This window comes from Gossypium raimondii, chromosome 8 (genome assembly GCF_025698545.1).
Source record: "Gossypium raimondii isolate GPD5lz chromosome 8, ASM2569854v1, whole genome shotgun sequence".
Classification (NCBI taxonomy): Eukaryota; Viridiplantae; Streptophyta; class Magnoliopsida; order Malvales; family Malvaceae; genus Gossypium; species Gossypium raimondii.
In genome coordinates, this window is record NC_068572.1 from 32,452,595 (window position 1) to 32,475,273 (window position 22,679).

General features: G+C 35.3%; 1 protein-coding gene across 10 annotated transcripts; it reads left to right on the top strand.

Moving 5' to 3' along the window:
- The first annotated feature begins 1,016 nt into the window (after positions 1–1,016).
- LOC105791234 (hypothetical protein) lies at positions 1,017–7,131 on the top strand. Of its 10 annotated transcripts, XM_052634554.1 has the most exons (16): positions 1,017–1,578; positions 2,056–2,106; positions 2,183–2,419; positions 2,829–2,927; positions 3,039–3,094; positions 3,362–3,473; positions 3,730–3,909; positions 4,009–4,275; positions 4,881–5,072; positions 5,152–5,352; positions 5,426–5,536; positions 5,613–5,921; positions 6,011–6,109; positions 6,191–6,651; positions 6,749–6,818; positions 6,927–7,131. In XM_052634554.1, the coding sequence occupies exons 1-15, from the start codon at positions 1,351–1,353 to the stop codon at positions 6,780–6,782; spliced, it is 2,637 nt and encodes an 878-aa protein (XP_052490514.1). In that variant the 5' UTR covers positions 1,017–1,350; the 3' UTR covers positions 6,783–6,818; positions 6,927–7,131. The 10 variants fall into 10 exon arrangements, with proteins under 10 accessions (XP_052490514.1, XP_052490513.1, XP_052490517.1 ...); XM_052634553.1 differs by having other exon boundaries at positions 6,749–7,131; XM_052634557.1 differs by having other exon boundaries at positions 5,489–5,536; positions 6,749–7,131.
- The last annotated feature ends 15,548 nt before the right edge of the window (positions 7,132–22,679 follow it).

Consider the following 22,679-nt stretch of genomic DNA (forward strand, 5'->3'; position numbering starts at 1 on the left):
TCAAGCTAATACCTTGCATTCATTCTTTAACGAAACTTGTTCTCTTAATACGCATGTTGTTGGAAAGTTAAATATTTGAAGCAAGGTTTGATCTTTAACAGAACCAACAAAAAACAAAGAAGAGTTTTTTTTACAGTATCTTCTTATTCTCTGTTATTAAGGGGTTTTTTAGGGTTGTTTTTCAATTTCTTCTTAAATTGGGTGGGTTTCCATTGTGGACATCCAACGTGGCAAGTTAATTGGCCACATCAGCTAGTTAGCTTACCACATCAGCGGACTGTTTTGTCACTTTTTTATAACGTTAGTGACTGTTTTGGTATTTTTTAAAAGTTGAGTGATTGAAATGAAACCTAGGTGATTGTTTTGTTAGCTACCTCAAAGTTGAGTGACTGTTGATGTAATTTACCCTTTATTTTTTTTTTCAAATTAACATTATAGCTTACTTTCTCATATAGTTTCAAATTTGTATATTATTTAAAAATTAAGAGAAATTATCATTACCAATGATAAATAACATTAATTAAAATGAGTTATTTAAAACTAATTAAAATTAAACGCATTAAATTACATGCAATGTATGTAACATTAGAATCTAATTTAAGAAAAACCTTAATACAATGTCATTTTGTTTCTAAAAATGGTAATTCTTTTTTTACAACTCTATACACCTTTTGTTACTATTCTACAAAATATTATTTTCCATATTAAAATTAATTTAAAAATTGTAATACAATATTTCTTTACAAAATTATAAATAACTTTCATTATTTTATAAAATAATATTTTAATTAATACACGCAGATAAACTCTTGCAATGTAAATTAGATAATCTTATAAAATGCGGTGTAAAAACAATATTAGCAAAATTCATGGTGCATGAAGTAATGTGACAAAAATATTGACTACTACTAGTACTGGCAGACCAGAAAAGTGCAGGACACGCGCGACCAGAAAGCGTGATGGGATCCTATTGTGGACGAAGTTGCGCTATAAATGGCGGGAGCCTTACCTGGGTCGAAATTTCACACGCCCAATCATCTCTCTCGCTCTCCATTGCGTTAAAATCTCACTATTATTTATCGAACTAAACTAAAAATTTTCTCCAAAAACCCTCCAAATTCCAATCTTTAAATTAAAACCCAACTTCCCCCATTGTTCTCCATCTCTTTCTCTTTTATCATTTGCGATCTTTTCTTTTAATTTTATTCAGTTCTAGGGTTTGGTTTATTTATTTAATTGAAAATTGAAAAACCCTAGGTTTTTTTTTTCTTTTCCTTTTTTCTTTTTGGGTCTGCTTTTTGCAGATAGAGAAAGTGAGAGAGTTGGTGTAGTGTCGGGCATTCTGATTCAATGGAGGCAGCGGCCGCTGTTGCCGCCGCACGGGGCGGTGCGCTCCCAATGTCGTCATCGTCGCGTAAGGAGTGGCGTGCCGTTTCGGACCATCACCTGGTTCGTAACCATGGGGATGAAGTGGTAGTTTCATTTTTGATGAATATCTTCGCTTTTTGGTATTATTTGAGTTCTGAGAGAATGTTGGATTCAGAACGAAAATTCCTCTTGTTTGGCTCCTATGAACAAGTAAAAAACAGTTACCGGGTTCGATTTGGTTTTAACTACTAGTGTTTGGGATTCTTCACATGTGTTAACCAAAAAAATTAGGGTTTATCTTTTTCTATTCTCATTCTTTTCTTGCTCTCTTGATTGTGTACACTTCGAGTTTTCATTATTAAGTAACGCTATTATTTTGCACTTCGTGAGTTTATTAGTAATAGAATTTGGCTCATTAATTAAAAAAAGGGGGTTACATTGATGAAAAGCTTGTCCCATTGTTGGTTGAAATAATTAGGAATGTTAATTGGGTTTAATTCAAATTGTCTAAGTGTGTATATGATCCCAAGAGTCAAGTGTTTTGTGTTTACTGCTGTGAGGAAATGCCCAGCTCTGAAGGGCAGAATTGAGCATCAAGTTATTTGGTTAAGTGGCGAAAGATTATTATTGCTATGTTCGATAGACCATTGATGTTCATTGTATGTTTTCTTTTATTGTGACATGCAGGAAATGGACAGATCAAAGTTGGGACAATCAGACGAGAGAACCATATATGAGGTAAGGTATTTTAATCTTAAAATTAAATTCTATTATGAGAATGGTGAGTAGTGAACATTGTTGAATGTCTATCAAGGTGCAGCATGGAAGAGAGCCTGCTGATGTTGACTTCTGCTCAATCACGGCTGATGAAAGTTTAGATGATGATGTATTACAACAGAGGATCCACAATATTACTAGACAAAGAGAGGAGCTATTGCAGATGGAGGTTGAACTCCGAGCACAGGCAATTGCAAGATCAAGGGTCCTGGAAATTCAGAGCAGCTGTGATTCAAAAATAACAGCCCACGTCAATGCTGTTGCCAAGCTTGAGGTTTGAATTTAGAATATGATTCATAGTATGATTGTTCTGCAATTCAACTTTCAGAGAAAAAGAAGTTTTAGTTGCTTCTATGAATTCAAATTTGATCTTGATTTATGAACAAGACATGAAAACAGAATTTCAGATTATAAACTTTAAGAAATAATGTCATCATGTTTCGACTGTTGAAGTCAATGAGTAAAGACATATTCCTTTTTTCTTCCGGAGTTGTATCCTGGGCATAATGTTAATTATTTTGAAATTGCATATTGAATGTCTTATGTTTGACAGTTTGAGTGGTCTATAAAAAACCAATCAGATCCATTGGCACTTGAAATTATTCCAATAATGCTACAAGTAGGTTCTACAATATTGCTGTCCTGTGACCTTCAATCTGTATTTTGGCTTTATGCTTGATTAGGAGCAACTCGATGAAAGAGAACAGACCATACATGAATTCGAAAGGAAAATGGAGGAGAAAGACAGAGAGTTGCATGCCATCAAAGTTGATAAAGAAGAGGTCCATCAATATGTTTATCCTGCTTTTGGATAAGCTTTATTTTTCTTTTAAAATAAAGTATGATATTTAGAAAGTCATGTATAAATTAGCCCTACTTGGTTATCTTGGCAGGTCTGGGCAAAGGAAGATCTTCTCAGAGAGCAAAACAAGGAACTGGCTACTTTCAGGTCCATGTTTTAGGGTTAAGGCCTTTTTATTTGTTGTAAACATAAACCTCTAAGGATTACCACTGATATGAATGCTTTGTTTATTTTTCCCTGAAATTTTTCTAAACCTATCTAAGGGTTGAGTTAATATATTCGCTTAGCATCTGAATGGCATTCTCAAATAGTTTTCTGCTTCTTCTGTTGGTTACTGCTTTTAATACATTAGCCTTGCAGCTGTGTTTAAACCTTCTGAAACTTTTATGGGTTTCCTATTCTGTCTTTTGGCAGAAGAGAACGTGATCATTCAGAAGCTGAGAGAGCTCAACACATAAAACAGATACATGATCTTCAAGAGCATGTTCAAGATAAAGAGAGGCAGCTTATTGACTTGCAGGAACAGGTCACTACTTTTACTTGATTTTAACCTTTTTCTATTTTTAATTCCTGAGATTAAGGTTGAATATTCTGTTAAACTATTCGTGGTGTGCATCTGTAGGTTTTTGAAAATGGCCTTACTTACTTTCAGATGAACTAAATTTATAATAACAGAATTGTTTGTGTTGGAAATTTAAGCCAAGTAACAGTTTCAATTTACTATACTGCCGATTGATAGAAGACAGCAAGCTACATGTTCTAATAGTAGTCTTATTCTTCAGTATAGGGCTGCTCAAGAAGCTATTCTTTATAAGGATGAACAGTTGAGAGATGCCCAAACTTGGATTTCACGTGTCCAGGAGATGGATGCGTTGCAGTCAAGTACAAACCACTCCTTACAGGCTGAGTTGAGAGAACGTACAGAGCAATATAACCAGCTCTGGCATGGATGTCAGAGACAGGTAGACAAGCCTTTAGTTTCTTGTTTACACTTCTCACTTAATAGATTGGATGTCATTTTTTGCAATTACATTGATCTTATTCCTGGTTGTTAATGTTAGTTTGCAGAGATGGAGAGACTTCATTTGCATACAATACATCAACTTCAACTTGAGCTGGCTGATGTGAGAGAGAGGAATGGTTCTTATACTGATGGATCACATATGTCCCAAACAAAATCAAAAGATCTTTCTCAATTTGGTCAAACTAATGGAAAACAGGTGGATTCTAATGGAAGTGGCGCAACAAATGCTAATACTGGGATTATTTCTAATGGGCCTTCAGACAATGTGCAAACTTTTGTTTCACCTGGAAATGCATCAAATCCGGTAAAATTGCTGGCTTTTCTGATCTTTTGCTTAGATTGTGTCATAAATATTATATTTATAGCCATCTATGTTATAGGTGCATGCCTTTTTTCATATAGTAATTTATTTCATTGCCAAAATATGATACAACTCTCTTGGTTTTTGTTGATCACTCCAACCCTCCCTCCCTCTTTTGACATTTTATCTAATGTCTGGTTTCTGATGGTGCTTGTAAACTTATATTAGAATTTGTTTGGTTGTAGAACTTGGGCTTTTATTTAATAATGGTCAAATTCTGATCCTTTCTATCTTGTTTATAACTTGTTTTATTACTTCAGCTTTGTTCCCTTTAAATGACTTTGTTTACTCTTAGAATCAGAATGACCATGTTCCAAGCGTTCCAATTGCTCCACTTGGGTTGATCACTCCAACCCTCCCTCCCTCTTTCTACATTTTATCTAATGTCTGGTTTCTGATGGTGCTTGTAAACTTATATTAGAAGTTGTTTAGTTGTAGAACTTGGGCTTTTATTTAATAATGGTCAAATTCTGATCCTTTCTATCTTGTTTATAACTTGTTTTATTACTTCAGCTTTGTTCCCTTTAAATGACTTTGTTTACTCTTAGAATCAGAATGACCATGTTCCAAGTGTTCCAATTGCTCCACTTGGGTTGCCTACATACCTCCCACCTGGGCAGGTGTCTGCTCTGCATCCATTTATCATGCATCAACAGGGAGCTCCCCATTCTGTGACATCTCATGTTGGGCACTACTCAATGCCAGATACAGCATCCATCCAACAGTGGCAGAACCAGCTGGTATGGTCAAACCTGTGCATTTTCAATTTTCCCAAGGTTTTCTTTGTTGTATGTAATGGTTTTTCTTCATGTTTCTCAGACTTCCCCAGAGGGTTTACAGCTGTCTGCACAGAATCATATTCCACCACCCCAAACTGATCAAAAGCTTGGGGGCTCAGATGTAAAGTATGAATATGACTTGTCTGTCAATGGACAAGCCATTCGTTCAGACTATCTGGATCATATAAACCAAGGGGCAGAGCCCAATTCTGTGATATCATCATCTTCTGGGAAAGCTCAGGTACTAAAAAAATCTAGATCATTCTACTCACTGTGTGTTGTTTTTATCTGTTACTGGAACTTATTGAGACTAGGTTGATGAGTCAATTAATGCAAGTTACCTTGTGGACTCCCAACCTGAGCCAACCATGCCGCAGGTCTCTTCACAATTTCATGATGCTTTAAGATTGAGCTCTGAACCCAAGGTTTGTCAGTTTGGCTAGTCTTCAAGCAGTTCAGAATCTTTCAGTTCTAACATCTCCTTAAATTTGAATTGGACAGGAACAAAATATTCTGAATATGAATAATCATGTGCAAGAGGATCAAATCCCAACAGCAGAGGAAACAAGTACTGCAGCTGCTGCTGCTAGTCCATCTCATGATACTTCAGTGCATTCTGTTAATTTCTGTGAAACGACAATGAAAAATGGAACTGGTGATATTTTTCCCGAAAAGCTGGTCTCAACTGGCCAGACTAATAACCTGATATCAGCTAAGACTTCAGAGACAGCTCTGCTTGATGAGAGGTCTTTGTTGGCTTGCATTGTTCGCACGATTCCAACTGGTGGAAAAATTCGGATCAGTTCCACGGTTGGTCTGCTAATAAATTTTCATTGGTCAACTTACTAAGATACCAGGTCCTGCAAGAATGGGGTTTGACTTGTATCTTTCAATTGCAGCTACCAAATAGGTTGGGGAAAATGCTTGCACCTTTACACTGGCATGATTACAAGAAGAAGTATGGAAAGCTGGATGACTTTGTAGCCAGTCACCCTGCGGTTTGTTTCTTGCAACTTTCTACTCTTCTTTTTACAGGCGTTTGGACTATAATTTCTGAAGATTTGAAATTGTGATTTCAGTTGTTTCTGATTGAGGGCGATTATATTCAGCTTCGAGAGGGAGCACAAGAAATGATAGCAGCCACTGCTGCTGTTGCTAAAGTTGCTGCAGCAGCTGCAGCCTCATCTCCTTACTCCTCGATTTTGCCTTCTGTTGCTGTTACTCCAATGGCACAACCTAACCGACTAAAGAAGGGTCTCCCAACAGCTGACTCCAACCATGCGAAGAATGAGAATGCTGCTTTCAAGGGGTATGCAGTTATCTCCAAAACTGCAGCTGGTGATCATTCACAGCTGTCAGGAATGCAGAATCAACATCCCAATGGTGTTTCTTTTGGAGTGGCTGGAAATCTCTCAAATGTAAAAATATTGAGCAAATCTAATGGAGCAAATTCTGAGATATCAAGTCTGACAAATGTTGAAAGCAAGGCCTCTGGTCAGGGAAGGTCTAATTCTAATTTTGCTGGAAAACAGCAGGGCAGGTATGTGGCTTAATCTTTCAGCGGATAGCTGATGGTTGTTTATAAGTGTTTGTATGCCTCAACTTGTTAAAGCTTTAACTGTCCTGTACAATGGCAGGGCAACTGGGGCAGCTTTGTCTTCTAGAAGATAGTGAATGCATTGGCCTTACTCGGAGTTGTTTGACTGTGTGAGATATGGATAATATGTTAATGCACGAAGCAGTTCCAGAATTGTAGTAGTTTATGGCAGTTATCTCAACGTTGAAGATTTACCAACTTGATTTTGTTTGTGGCAGGATTCACTGAATTGCAATGCTAAGTTGTGGGATACGCATGATGTGGTTTGGAAGCGTCTTGGGATATGATTTGTAGTGAAATGTATCTCTTGATTATGGTCATCAGTAATCTTTTGCATCTGAGAAAATTCTGTGATTGGATGGATCACATAAGTTCACTATTTAAATAGTTTTGTGCCATATGGCCTGTTTGTTTTCCCTAAAACACAGCATTTTATTTCCTGCTTTAGTATCCTACTAGCACCCATTTGCAACTTTTCATCTGGGAGTTCATTCTCGTTCCAGTTTTTGAGACTTTCAAAAGCAAACTAAAGCAATGGTGATGTGGGTCAATGTCAGCTAACTAGGTTTGCCTTTTGGTGTTATTTAGCGATATGCCAACAGCCAACTACTTGGTGTTGTCATTTCAATGTAAAATAAATAATAAAATACTTGCACGCTGAAGAGTAGCGAACAGATCATTGCTCTGGTGGTACATGTACTTTCCTTGGGGGTGTTACCAATATGGTTGTGTACTAGTCGTAAAAGACTTTAAATTGGAACTTTTACTCGGTAGCTTTGAGTAAAGTTGGATAGGTTTTTACATTTTAGAATTGAATTATTCAAACTCAATCAATTAGGATTATTCAATAAATAACAATGAGCTTGCTTCATTTTAGGTTTGATTATTTGTGCCGAGGTCAAATAAAAAAACTCGCAATATTGATTAAAATTGAAAACAAATTTGATTAGATTTACGAGTTGAACATTAAGATGTTAAAATTCAACCCATTGTCCTTAGTTACAATGAGTTAAAATCAAAATCTTTTTTTGAGTGGAATCTATATTTTTTAAAAATATCTTATTAAATTGGTGTTACTCGTCAATTTGATACTAATTCGATTAAAAATTATTCAAATGTCCTTTTTTAATAAACATTAATATTAATAGAATGGTGTAGAGGTGCTCATGGGCCGGGTTCGAGCTGGGCCCCAAAAAATTTTTGGCCCGCATCCTAGGCCTGGGCCCGGCTTGGCCCGAAATATGGGCCTAAAATTTTATTCAGGCCCGGCCCGAGAAAAAATTCCTAAGCCCGAGCCCAGCCCAGCTAGGCCCTTTTTTTAAGAAACACCAAAAAATTATTTTAAAAATAAAAAAAGTATTTTAAAAATATTTTAAAATTAAAAAAAAATAAAAATAAAAATTTATTATATTCGGGCTGGGTTGAGCCGGGCCGAGCCGGGCTAGGCCAGGCCCGAGCCAAAAAAGTGGTGCCCGAGGCCTGGCCCATTTTCTAAATGGGCCTCGTTTTTTGCCCAAATCCATATTTCGGGCCTATATTTTTACCCGAATCCTCTCATATTTCGGACGGGCCGTCGGAAAACCCTAAACCCTAAACCCTAAACCCTAAACCCTAAACCCTAAACCCTCGGGCCGAGCCGCCCGGCCCATGAGCACCTCTAGAATGGTGTTTTAGTTTTTTTTATTATTACAGTTTTATATGAAATATTTAAATGAAACAACAAAAAACACAATGTCTAAGGGAGAAACCCAAGCATAAACGATGTTTAACTATAAACATTTTATCATTTCAACTATAATTTAATCATTTTTTTATAAATGCAATTTTAAGGGTTTTTTACCCAAATATATTTTAAAAAAATTTTAAATACTTAAAGAGTTTGTCAGCTAGATTAATTACCGAAATGGTATATTTTCTTTAATCGCGCCTATCTGACAGGCGCGAATCAATTTTTTATATTAATTTTTTTTGTTTAATAAAATATTATTAATTTTTTCCCGGATCAGTATATAACCCGGGTATAGATACGAAATATAGGTTGCGGCTATTTGATAGGCACGACTAGTTGAGCCTATCTGACAGACGCGACTAGTTGAGCCTATCTGACAGGCGCGACTAGTTGTACCTAACTTAGAGGCGCAAATGGTGGGGCCCACTGTTGCTTATTTTTTCCCCTATATATACCCCTGGAAATCAAATGAGCACAGACATAAAATTTAGCAGAGGAACAGACACAAAATTTAACAGAACGGAAATAAAAAGATAGGGAGAAGAAAAAAAAGAAAGGAAAACAAGAAGAAGGATAAGATATTTTGGTTTATTTCTTTTTAAATAGAATGTAGAGTCTTGTTAGTAATTTTATTATTTGAAAGTTATTTTGTTAGGTTATTAATTTTGTTAGCTTCTGAATAAAAAATTTTGCATTAAAAATTTTATGTAATTTTTTTACATTTCGAAACTGTTTTAAGAATTTTGAAATTTTTTAACAGATCTAGTATTGAAGATGGAGAATCAGGTTTTTATATGCGTTTATTTCGACAGAGAAATTTTGACAACAGCCGTGGGATGTATATTTGAATGTCGCAAACAAGTAGCAACAAGATTTAATAGAAATATCTCATTTGATGATATGAAGGAAAAAATTAGTGAAAAAATTTATAGACGTTGTGGGAGAAGGATATCAAAACTTTTCTACAAGTTTCCAGTTTCGATGGATCCAATAAAAATTACCGAAATGGAACTTGTAGACGATGAAGACGTGGAGACAATGGTCGCTCTTTATTGTGAGACTCGGAGCAACCAAAATGCACCGATTCAGTTATGTGCCGAGTTAGTTGGTGTGGAAGCAACTGAAGATCCCACTCCATTAGGTGAAGAAGATGGAGTTCAAGAGCCGTGTATGGTGGTTCCGATATCGTATGTTGATAGTCAATCAACTATACACGGGATCGATATTGATCTTAATGCTGCACCCGAGACTGATGTTGTTGGTGATGATGTATACTATAGTAGTGATCCTGCTGATCACGAAGTCGATAGTGAGAGTGATCCCGATGTGGACGAGGTCCCGGATGATATTGACGACGAAGGTGTGAATGAGAATGGATATATTAACGCGTCTTCAGTTGGAAACCAGATTCGTCGTATTGTGATACACAATAATCCTGAGGCACACATGTCTTAGATAAACCCCGATGTTATGTGGGCAGCTGAGTTTTCGGAGTACCCTAAAATACTACCTGCTCACTAGATGGTCTTATATTCTGATCCTGAGGAGTTGTTCGTGAGCCAGAGATTCGAAAGTAAGGAACAATGCGTATTTGCCATTAAGCGGTATAACATGAATATATCAGTAGACTACAAAGTCGTTGTGTCTAAACCAACATTATATATTGGAGAGTGTTGGAAGTCGGAAGAAGGCTACAATTGGCAGATACAAGCTGCATTTATCCAGAAGTCACAAATGTGGGAGATACGAAAATTTGTTGGGCCTCACACATGCACTTCGACACGTATGACAGAAGATCATCGAAAACTTGACTCCAAAACTATCTGTACGTCATCATGCCAATGGTGAAAGATATGCCGACCATTAAAGTTTCGGTACTGATTGCCGAAATGCAGGCACGATTCCAGTATCGAGTATTATATCAGAAGGCATGGATAGCTAAACAGATGGAAATGGAGTAATTGTACGGAGATTTCAATGCATCGTACAATGAGTTACAGGGATAGATAGCCGTTATGAGGGAACACGTGCCGGAGACTATCATTGACTTGCAGACATGACTTTATTATGGGTCGGATGACCAACTACAATTGAGAAAAAGAATTTTCCATCGAATGTTCTAGACGTTTGATCCATGTGTGCGCGCATTTCCCCACTGCAAACCATTTGTGCAAGTAGATGGAACTTGGCTATATAGAAAATACACATAAATCCTACTTCTTGCAGTTGCTCAAGACGGCAACAGGAACGTGCTCCCGATAGCATTTTCCATCGTTGATAAGAAGAACATGGAATCGTAGGAATTCTTCCTTACCAACCTGCGGAGGTATGTTATTAGCAACGATAATATTTGCATCATTTCCGATAGAGGGAAATGATTAATTGCAGCCATTAGGCGTTCCGGTGTACCATAGAGATCCGTTTATTTCATCCAGCACATCACGGCTAACTTCCAGTGAGATTATAAGAATGCAGACTGGAAGAGACAAGTTGTGAGAATGGGTAAAGAATTACCTTATCTTTTCAATATATGTTTTAATGTTTTAGAGCAATACTGTAACTTATATTTTCTTAATACATATGCAGCGCACGAGCTAGAGCCATACATTTTTCGCCAAAGAATGGCCCGACTTGAGAGTGACATAGAGGGTCAAACGAACACATCTTTTCGACAGTGGTTGGGTACCATGGAGCCGTGGCGATGGGCTCAAAGTTTTGACAAGGGCTTTCGTTATAGTCAAATGACCACAAACTTGGTGGAGGGGATCAACATTGTATTGTTAAAAACACGACATCTTCCAATTTCATTTGTCTTCTCGACTACGTTCTACAGGTTGGCTACCTTGATGCCAAGAATGAGTCAGCAACAAGTCAACCAGATGGAGGCGGGACACGTGTTTGTCAAAGATGTTAGGGATGTAATGGTTGCAAACCGTTGGATGGCGAGGTCGATGACAGTAGAAGCATATTCACGACGTAATGAAACGTTTTGAGTAATAAAGACTTTCAGTCGTCGACCCGGTATACCACCTAGGTCCTATGGAGTTGATCTCCGAAACAAACAGTGCGACTACAAGAGGTCTCAAACACTTCATTATCCATGTGCACATGTCGTGGCAGCTTGTGCTAAAGTCTTACTCAATGTAGAACAATTTATCGATGAAGTTACACCGTCGAAAGCATGTTGTGTGTATAGGAGAACGAGTTCCCCGTGCTTCTTGACCTATCTACTTGGGAGGTACCTTCGACGACCTTCGAGCTTGTCCCAAACAAAGGGTTACGTAGGAACCCGGAAGGTCGTCTACAATCATCCAGAATTCATAACGAAATGGACATTAGGGAGAAATCCGACGAGAAGCTATGTGGCGTATGCAGATTAACCGATCATAATCGGAGTAAATGCCCTCTCCGAAACTACCATGTTGGACAATCGTTTCAACCAGGTAGAAATTGAGATGTAGTTCATTACATGTTGAGAGGATTGAATCATAAATTTGTCTACAATTTGTTGCAGTTAATCTAATTTGACTTACATAGTTAGTATAAAGTTTATTTATTGAAATTGCAAAATAAAAAAAACCATAAAATTGATAAATAAGATGGAAAAAAAGTCATTATATAAATACAAAGTTGATAATTAAATTGCAAAAAAACAAAAAAAATTGATAAATAAAATGCCAAAAAAATTCATTACATAAATATGAAGTTATTTATATTAAAAACCCCCTAAAATTGATGGTTTGATGGTGTGGTTCTAGGGGTATATTTTTGTGGAGCTCGACGTTCACGTTGCGGGTGATTACGGTGATCAACGTTCTCATCATCCATATGTAGGGGTGTGCGAAACATAGATAAAAAATCATATGTCTCAAATGCCATCGATGAACTTGAGCCGGGAGGAGTGGAGTACGACGATGGATACGGGCTGGAAGGAGGAGTGGAGTACGACGGTGGATACGAGCCCGGGAAATAGTCATCGCCCCCCCAAATATAGATGATAAGAACTAACCCTAGAATGTAGTTCCGTCTCTGCCTCCGGCTCCGACTCTGGCTCTGGTGCATGATGCGTGTAATAGCCCAGTTTAGACCCTAGTCGGACAATGGTTTTGGGACCACGAATCTGAGTCAAAAAAATATTTTAAAATTACTTTTGGTGTTTATACTGTGTGAATTTGTGTGTGCTAAATTTTCGTTTTAAAATTTTATCGTTTGGATGCTTGATTTAAATTAAAAGGACTTAATCGCATAAAATGTAAAAGTGGCTAATTAATGTGTAAGTGTTAAATTGCTATTGTTCTTATAATGTAGAGTCCTTAAAATGAAATTAGGCCACTCTTAAGGTGAGTGGACTGTAGTGGGCATGTATTATATGGTTTTTAAATTAAATTATAAAGGTTAAATTGGTAAATGATTAATAAATGGTTAATTAAATAAAACATAAAGTAAAAACACATGCATATTCACCTTGTAATTGCCGAAACTCAAAGAAAAAGAAAACATTGGAAAGCTTTAAGGCTCGGTACACTTGGGAGCTTGATTTAGGTATGTTTTGAGCTCCATTTTTTTTATAATTTCTACGTTTTTGTGATCATTACTTCGAGTACTACAAAGCCCATGCTTTAATTTTTGAATTTGATGATGATTTTGTGTTTTTCCATTGATGATAGCTTGTGATTTTTGTTTTTTGATGGTAGAAAATAAAAGATATGTGATAGATTATAGTGTTTTATTTTTGAATTTTGATGAATTTGAGTAATTTGGACTAAATTATAAAAATAATAAATTAAAGGACTAAAATATGAAATAAATGAAATATATGGACTTGTATAATCCTGGGTTAAATTCAACCTAAGCATGGGACATTGAAATTTTACATATTTTGTGTTTTATGCAATAGGGACTAAATTGTGAAAAGTGTAAAATGTTAGGGGTAAAATGGTAATTTTCTCATTTATGTGTTTTTGGACTAAATTCAATGAAATTATGTTTGAATGAGTTCAATTTGAATATGTTTAGATCAAGAATTAAAGAAATTAGACTTGGATCGGTGGAAAATTAAAGTCGTCGATTAATCGTTCCATTCCGGTTTATGCTATCCGAGGTAAGTTTATAAGAAAATAGATGTTATAATTTCTAAATAAATATTAGTTATATATATGCTGAAATGAAAATATGCAAATATATATATGTGTAGCTGAATGTGTTTAAGCTCGGGAAGCAGAAATAAACGTGGATGTGATTTATCAATATTTAGCACTGAGTGTGTGAGTATGGAATAGCTACGGCTATATGGATGTCACTAAGTGTGCGAAATTAAAATGATGATGTTGAATAACGGGCACTAAGTGTGCGAAACTAAAATGACGATGTGAATAACAGGCACTAAATGTGCGATACCGAGATCAATTTGGTTAAATGAGAGAGAGCATTAATTGTTCAACTTCATTATGGCCTCGATAAATTATTTAGCACAAATTGTGCGGATCCAATGAATGATAAATGTGACATTTAAGCACATGATAGTACAAGTATGTAATAGTTAAATAACATATGACATCAAGGTAAGTTGGTTCAATTGTGATACAAAATTATATGATGCAATGTAAGTATGTGTGTATGTGAAAAGGTTATATTCAGCCAAAGGGTAAGTGTATGTGAAATCATAATTATGTTTTATATGCTTTTATATATGAATATGAATTGAAGAATTCGGTTATGTGATATTGAATTATTAATGAAATTAAATTGTTTATTTGCTTATGACTTACTAAGCTTTGATAGCTTACCGTTTGCCTCGGTTTTATAGATTTGGATCTAGTTGCGGGCTTGGGGATCGTCAGCGAAGTCAATCACACTATCGTCCGTTATCGGTATCTATAAAATTTAAACTTAAACTGATGGCATGTATAGACGATACCACCTTTTTGAATATATTTTGAATGATGTATATATATTATAAGCCATGCGAAAATGGCTTGTTTATTTTGATATGCATGGTTTCATGCTTTGATCAAACAATATGATTAATAGATAAGTTTAATATGATGGTTAAAATTTATGTGTATTTGATTGTGATTTAAACTGTTTTTAAGGTATGTTTCATGGTATATATATATGTGATTCGTTTGGTATGTTTTGCTAATGATTTGTTTGAAAATTTGTCATGGATTGAGTTGCATCAAAAGTCAAATGCATTTCATTTGTATGTGATGTATATGTTAGGTTTATACTGGGTGTTAAGGTCTTGAAATGTGAGTTGAATAAATAAGTAAATATGCTAAGTATATTGTAGATGAAATGATAGTTAGGTTCGGTTATAAGATATGGAAGAACATGTGTATATGACGTCTTATGAATTGTTACCAAAGTTGTTAATATGTTTGGTCAATGAATGGTGAATAATGGGCTGTCGGTTTATAACTTGTGCATATGTTGGTTCAGGTTGTTATGTACTAATCAAGTTATAAACATGTTATATAAGCTTATGATGTATTTGATAAATATTTGATTTGTACTTGTGAGTACTATTGATGTGGCTTAATAAGGGTAAGATGATATGTTTTATATGGATTAATGATAGTGGTTCAATTGATTGATATGTATATGCAAAGCTAATAATAATAAAATATGTACATTTTGGTCTTATAAATGATATGTAATTGTCTTTAAAAAATGTATTCAAAGTTAATAAACAATGTATATGTTAATTCGTGTAATGATAGTTAAATGTGTAATAAAATAAAATTTTAATTTTAATTTAGCTTTTGTAGTCTCTAAATGGTCACCGAATTGAGTATAAGGTGAATGGCAATGTATGTATTTTTTTAAGTACATAATTCATGCTTAAATTTTGGGTGCATATATTTTTATGGTTTTGAGGAAAGTTTGTTTAAGTGATAATATGATTATATGCAAGTGAATTTTATTTGCTTCATGATTAATAATTTATGTTTAATCTTTAATCAGCTATTTGTTTTAATTATGCATATATGACATGTGTACATATATAATTGTTCGGAGGTTGTGCCTTGTTTTGTAATGCCTCGAAACCCCATTTTGACGATGTATTCTGGTTAGGGGTGTTACAATGTGGATCTGGAAGGGGTTGCCCAATTTGTGTCGTATGCGGAGGGACTACCATCGATAGCCCACCAAACAAAAATGGTTTCCCTATCTCGCAGTACCACTGTATGTACTCTAACGTGGGCTGTAGATCCAAAGCACGATCCATCTGAGGTACCTTCCCCAATCGGTTGTTCCACATCATAATATATTCTTCATGCACTTCTCCCCAATCATTTCCGTACCTCCCCCTCCTACTCATCCATGGATCTCCCCCAATCGTGCTGGCAATGTCGGGATATACTGTATGCAACCGAACTGCCAGAGTACTCGATTGCCATGATACCACTCCACTACCTGAAAGTTGATAACGGGTGCTCTAATGCACCATAGGTTTGAGTGGATGTGGGCAGATGAGGGAATAACCGCCATAATTTCTAAAACAGAATACAACATACAAATGAACTGCACAGTTAATAACATTGTTATATTAACGCGGGTCGAGTGAGATAAAATAATAAAATTAAGTTTATATTAGAAAAACTTACCCCCTCTCTCGCATGATTCTCAATCATCAGACGGTATATCGGAACTGTGTATGACCTCTCGATACCCGAATTAGTACTCCATCTACGAAAACAATTTGTTAGAACTATATAATCTGAAAAAAAGTCAACTATTTCTTATAACGAGTAAAAATTCATCACATATTAACGAGTGGAAATATATATGATTGGTGACTAATGGATGCCAAGAATGGCATCAGGTAAAGTGCCCACGACTGCAGCAGTATGAGGCATTCACCTATGTCTATCGCAGAAAGATCTGTCGTCCGACAAAGTTCACGATACAGCATGGCTAAAATTGCGGACCCCCAACTGTATGAACAGGTGTTATGCAAATTGGATAATAGGGGTAAGTATATCAAGTGGAGCGTACTACCGTTTGCATCCGGCATGAGTACACCCCCTATAAAGTGCATAATGTAAGCTCAAACGGCCTGCATCACCTTCCATTCATTAGCAGTACTCGGCAAATGCTCAAAATTGGCCTTTAGCCATGAAAATCTCAAACTGGTAAATTTCTCCTCACTTGGCGAGCATCCAAGTAATTCATAGCAAAGGGTAGCCGGCCTAGAGATTGAACTTACGCTTGTGACTGCATTCTCGTCGATGGGAAGCTCGAGTTGTAGTGCAACATCCTCTAGAGTGACGGTACACTCCCTGCACGGCAAATGAAATGTGTGGATCTCCGGACGCCATCGCTCGACTAAAGCGGAAATCAAGTCGTATCACAGATCAAAAGTCCGGATCAATGCCGTTGATCTGAACCCGGCTAACTCTAAGTATGGTATTAGGCGTTCATCTGGCAGAAACCCTACACTATTAACACGACCCCTCAATACGCGGTACGGACCCTGACATTATTAAATTAGCAAAATAGTTAATACAATATAATTTAATTCAGCAAATAACATGAGTATCAAATAAAAATTTTATTACCATCTCATTAATAGTACTTGATATGTGATTATTATTATTAATCAAAGAACTCATTTGCTGCAAATCGCAATTAAAAAAATGAATTTATTTAATTTGTTTCAAAAAATAAAATAAATTATTTCAAATTTCAGAAACAAAACACGGTAAATATCTAATAATTTCCCATAATTTACCTACAATAAAAATTTATGTTAGATTACAATAATAATATAATTAAAATTAATATAAACTACCTAAGCATAAAAACATACAATTTAAAAAAATAGAAATAGATACATACCCAGTAGTTTATTTCAAACAACCTATAAAATTATATAACAACAAATTTAATCAACATTTTAATAAATCAATAAAAATTTTAAATAAATAAAAATCAAATAAAATTACATTATATAAAAATTACATTAAAAAATCACAAAACACTAAACTAAACACTAGCAATTTGTATAACCTAATCATAAATTATTAACAAAATAACTATAAAATTATTTTTAAAAAAACACATTACTAAAAATACAAAACACATAACTAATATAGATTGAAAAAATGTTTACACAATCATCAAGGTTGATAACAAATTTTCTCCCTTAAATTACTTTTGCCAACAATATATTCATGTATAAAATAAATTCATGTACATGCATTTAGCTTTGAACATTGATATTTGTGGGTGTTATGATTAAACTTGGACAAATTGATATCCAAGTTGATATAAAAAATTAAATGAGTTAACAACAACTATTAACATACCAATACTTAATAAAGAACTTAAAAAAATTAAATGAGCTTAAACATCATTTGTCCAAATTCATTTTCAAAATGAAATGATTTTAATTTTTTATAAACTTATATGTTAAACTCACCAAATACTAAAACTAAACACAACAATTTATAACTTAATCCTAAATTACTAATAAATTAATTACAAACACAAAATTTATAACATAATCCTAAATTACTAACAAATTAATTTTAAAGTAATTATAAAAAGCAAAAAAAAATACTTTCATACAAAATTATAAACTCTTTAAACTCTTTAAATTATAAACAAAATTATTTACTAAAATAATACATTACCTTTTTTTCTTCTTCTTCTTCTTTTCTTCTCCTTTCTCTCTTTTCTTTCTCTCTTCTGGATGGGGTTTGGGGGACCATTCTCATAAGGTCCCCCATTTGCAACTTTTTCCCATTGAAGGGACAGTAGCAGCAACAATAGCTGCTAGCAGATGGAGTGGGGGAGGGGGGCAGCAACAGCACCATTCGCGTCTACCTGTTAGGCACGATTAGTCATACCTATCTAACAGGCTCGATTAGTCGTACCTATCTAATAGGCTCGACCCGTTTTTTACCCGTATTTTGACCCGTTGACCGTATTTTTACCTGTATATATATTTAAATATTTTTAATAAAAATAAAAAAATTAATATTTTATTTAAAAAAATTAATATAAAAAATTGATTCGCGCCTGTCAGATAGGCGCGATTAGAGAAAACATACCATTTCGGTAATTAATCTAGTTGACAACCTATTTAGGTATTTAAATTTTTTTTAAATATATTTGGGTAAAAAACCCCAATTTTAATATCATAATTTTCTTTCACCCACATGGGCATGATAAAATCTAATAAGAATAATTTGAAAACTAGTTTTTTATTATTTGCATTACAATGTGTTTAGAGTTGCATGTGACTGGATTAGGAAATAAAATTGCATTAAAACCTCATGAATATAGCAAGGAATGACAACATGGTGCTTTTAGAATGTTTGATCTAAGTGTTGAGAAAGCAGATATACTGTTGGTCATAAATTACTATAATAATATATAATTAGTGGCTATGTGACATGATCTGCCACCATTTGGGGTCATGATCGGTCCGATTTTCCTTCACAATCGAGCTCACTGCGCTATAAGGTCCAAATCTACTTAAGATGTGGATCAGGGATGTGCATAGCCCACATCAGGAACATGATCGTGTTAGGCAAGTACTAGAGCCAAAACTTCACAACAGTAGTGCCTGGACTGGGCAAAGGGTTCCAAAACCAGTTGGAGAAGGTTGGGCAAGGTTGGAATGCAAGAGAATTGTCTAGAAGGCTTGTAATTTACCTTTGACTGTGATATTTGAGCCTAGGATCATTTTAGACCTTAATATTATGGGGCCATCCACCCAACATTTGTACATGACTTGAGCATTGTAATAAAGCTATCTCATGTACTAAAGCATTCTCTTGCCTACTTGCTAGCATCCTTTGCTTACTTTTTCACTCGTTTCCACTTAGAAAATGTCCAAGGTCTCTTAAGCATCAATAGTTAGCTATTTGAGCCTAAGGTCATATGTAGCAAGGCTTAAGTTCCAAGCACATGACAAGCTGCTCTTAGAGCTAGTACTTTGAGTGTGCTAACCATGTCGATCGAGGATATCACAAGTCATGAAGTCAAAGGTGTCATGGAGGCTTGTCTATCCACTATAGAGATTTAGGAGGCAACTGCTGCCAAGGGGAAAAAGGCAATATCGAGGGCTAACTCAAAAGAGATGGTTGCTACCGTGAAGACCCACATGGCCAAAACAAAGTTGAAGGTCGTGTAGCTTGTGACTAGCGCAGAAGACACTAAAGGGCATGTCGAGTCACTCGAGTCCATTCGAGAGGAGCTTAAGGAGGAGTTGGAGGAGTCTTTCTTTGAGACCATCAACACTCTCAACTAAAAGAACAAGACCTTGGAGGCTGTGATCAAGGCCTTACGTAAAGAGATTGAGGAGCTTGATGTGACCTCACTACTTACTGGTCTGCCATTGGAGGCAATATGTTAGCCACCATCCCCAAACAGTACATCGAGGTACCTAAGCTTAAGGAGTTCAAGGGCATGAGAGCTACCAAGGATGTTGACAACTTCTTGTGGGGCATCGAACGATATTTTCAAGAAACAAGCATCAACGACAACACCATCAAGGTGAGTACGACCTTAATGCATCTTACTAGTATTGCTTTACTATGGTGGCACCACAGGTGTGATAACACCTAACAAGGGCGTGCCGCAATCCAAAGTTAGGACAAGTTTAAAAGGGAGTTCAAGCAACAATTCTACCTCGAGTATGCTAATGACGAGGTTTGGGCAAGCTTAGGAGGCTAACCTAATGAAGCAAGATCTGAGAGTATGTTTAAGAATTCTTAGAGTTAATGCCACAAGTGTTGGACCTTGGTGATAATGAAGCCTTTTTCTACATAAAAGGGTATGGGCTAAGTTGAAGCTTTTAAGCGGGAGTGCGATTGATCTCACCCGAGCCAATGTGGTTGTTAAGAGACTTGTCTAGTTCAATAAACACAACCAAGGTGATAGGACTGAGTCCTCTGCGGCCAAGCATAAGGCAAAAGGTGGAGGAGATTGAGATAAAGATTGAAAAACCTATAAAGGTGGCCAAGGAAAGTCCTCATCGAGTAAATGGATGGCCACCAAGGAGGCGAGAAGAAGACGAACCATGATCCAATCACATGCTACTTGTGTGATGGCCCCCATCGAGTGCACTACTCTTCTAGGGCCAAGCCATCAACTATTGTCTAGGAATCGAAGGAACCAGCCAAGGAACCACTAAATCTCGATTTCATCGTGCTTAGCTCTATTCAAGCCAAGGGCATTTGTAAGGAAAAAAAGGGGCTAAAGTTTGCTAATGTGATTGTTATGGGAAAATCTACCAAGACCTTCGTGGACATTAGGGTATCCAACCTATTTGTATCCGAGCAGGATGTAAAGAAGCTCAGACTCAAGTAAGCAAGTCCTAACACTTAGAGTAGCACAAGGCATGGGCATGCAATTGGGAGACTTCCAAGGCAAGGACTCTATCAAGTAATACCTTTAGATGATTATGACTTTGTAATTGGCTCAGACTTCTTTGATCGCATTAATGTGTTACTTATCCCATTTGCAAATTGCATTTGCATCTTAGATCCATGGTGTCAATGTATCGATAAAACATGACATGGGGTCAGGGACCAAGGTGCACGTGAAAGAAAATAAAATTTATAACAACAATATAATGAAATTAGACAACCATTTGTCTAGGTTCATTATGCACAAGAAAGCAAAAAAAAAAAAAACCTAAAATTCAAGAGATTTTCTAAAAATATAACAAAATAAAAAGAACTAATTTTTTTCCAAAATACTTGAAATTTATTTCAAAAAATAATTTTATATTATTATTTTTTAAATAATAAAAATATAAAATTATTATAAATACATGTTCCAAATTAATTGGACAAATGGCTTACCAAATTGAAATGAACCCGACAATCATTTGTTTAGGTTCATCATGCACGTGAAATAAAAAATTAAAAATCTTAAAATTCAAGAAAAATTTAAAAATTTTAAAAAATTAAAAGAGAATTTTCTAAAATAACTAGAATTTATTTTAAAAACATTTCTATATGATTACTTTTTAAAATATAAAATATGAAAAATTACTAGACATACATCGTTTAGAATGAAATTGGACAAAATATTGTCCAAGTTCATCATGTCTGTGAAATGAAAAATAAAATCCTAAAATTCAAGAAAATTTCTAAAAGTATAAAAAATAAAAAAACTAAAATTTTTCTCAAATACACGGAAGTTATTTTAAAACTAATTTTATATTACTATTATTTTTTGAAATTATAAATACAATAAAATTACTAGAAATATACATTCAAAATATTATCGAAAGATTCATCAGTGCTAGAACCTAGTCGGCTTTGGTGCAGTTAAAGGCAGGGCAAAGACACATTATATTTTACCTTCTTCAACCAAAACTCAAATGGCAACTCTTCCTTATTCTCTAGTCAATCATCGATCACCTCCTTTTTCCTTCCCTTCTCTTTTTCACAAGTCTAATGATTCTTTCTTAGTTAATATGAAGTTTAAAGTGCCAAAGATATGCCTCATTAGAGTGAGAAGATTTAAGTCTTTTATCCGCTAATTCAATTTCAAGCAATGTGTACATCCTTGGTTTGATAAAATAGGGATTATTAGACATCCATACATTACAAATAAGATTACGATTTCTAAATATTGCAACACTATTATTAAAAGTCACAGTCAAGCCATTTTAAAATAAATATGTAACATAAATTAAGTTTCTTTTGAAACTTGGTACATAGAAAGCATTTTTCAAAATAATCTTCTTAAAATTATCAAAATAAAGATGTACATCTCCCACTGCTTCAACTGTCACACTTGTTCCATTTTCGATCTGCAACGATAGACTCTTATCTTTAAGATCTTTTGTTTCCTCGAACACCTATTGGGAAACACACATATGATTAGTGACTCTAGATTTAATAACTCAATGGTCTATTGAATCTTCCACTAAGCAAACTTCTAACATAAAGTGTTCCATACCTTTGCCTTTATTGGCTAAGTAGTCATTCTACCCTTTGTAGTTGGCCTTAAAGTGCCCTTTCTTGCTGCAGAAGAAACACTTGGACTTAGATACGTCTTTAGACTTCTTGGTTCTCTTTCTTTCTACTTTAGGTGGTCCAGAGGATTTAGAAATGTTTCTTTTAACCTGTTTTCCCTTCTCTTTAGAGGAAGAAGCAACTGAAAAATTTGCTCATGCTTTTCAGATTGGCTGACCGCCATTCAACATCAACTCATAGGATTGCAATTCCTCCACTAGTTGTGTAAGCTTCAAATTCTTTTTTCCAAGGTT

Coding starts and splice junctions, on each gene's coding strand:
- LOC105791234 (XM_052634553.1), top strand. CDS start 1,351: ATGGAGGCAGCGGCCGCTGTTGCCGCCGCACGGGGCGGTGCGCTCCCA. Junction 2,420..2,828: donor ATGCTGTTGCCAAGCTTGAG/GTTTGAATTTAG, acceptor ATGCTTGATTAG/GAGCAACTCGATGAAAGAGA. Junction 6,110..6,190: donor TTGTAGCCAGTCACCCTGCG/GTTTGTTTCTTG, acceptor TTGTGATTTCAG/TTGTTTCTGATTGAGGGCGA.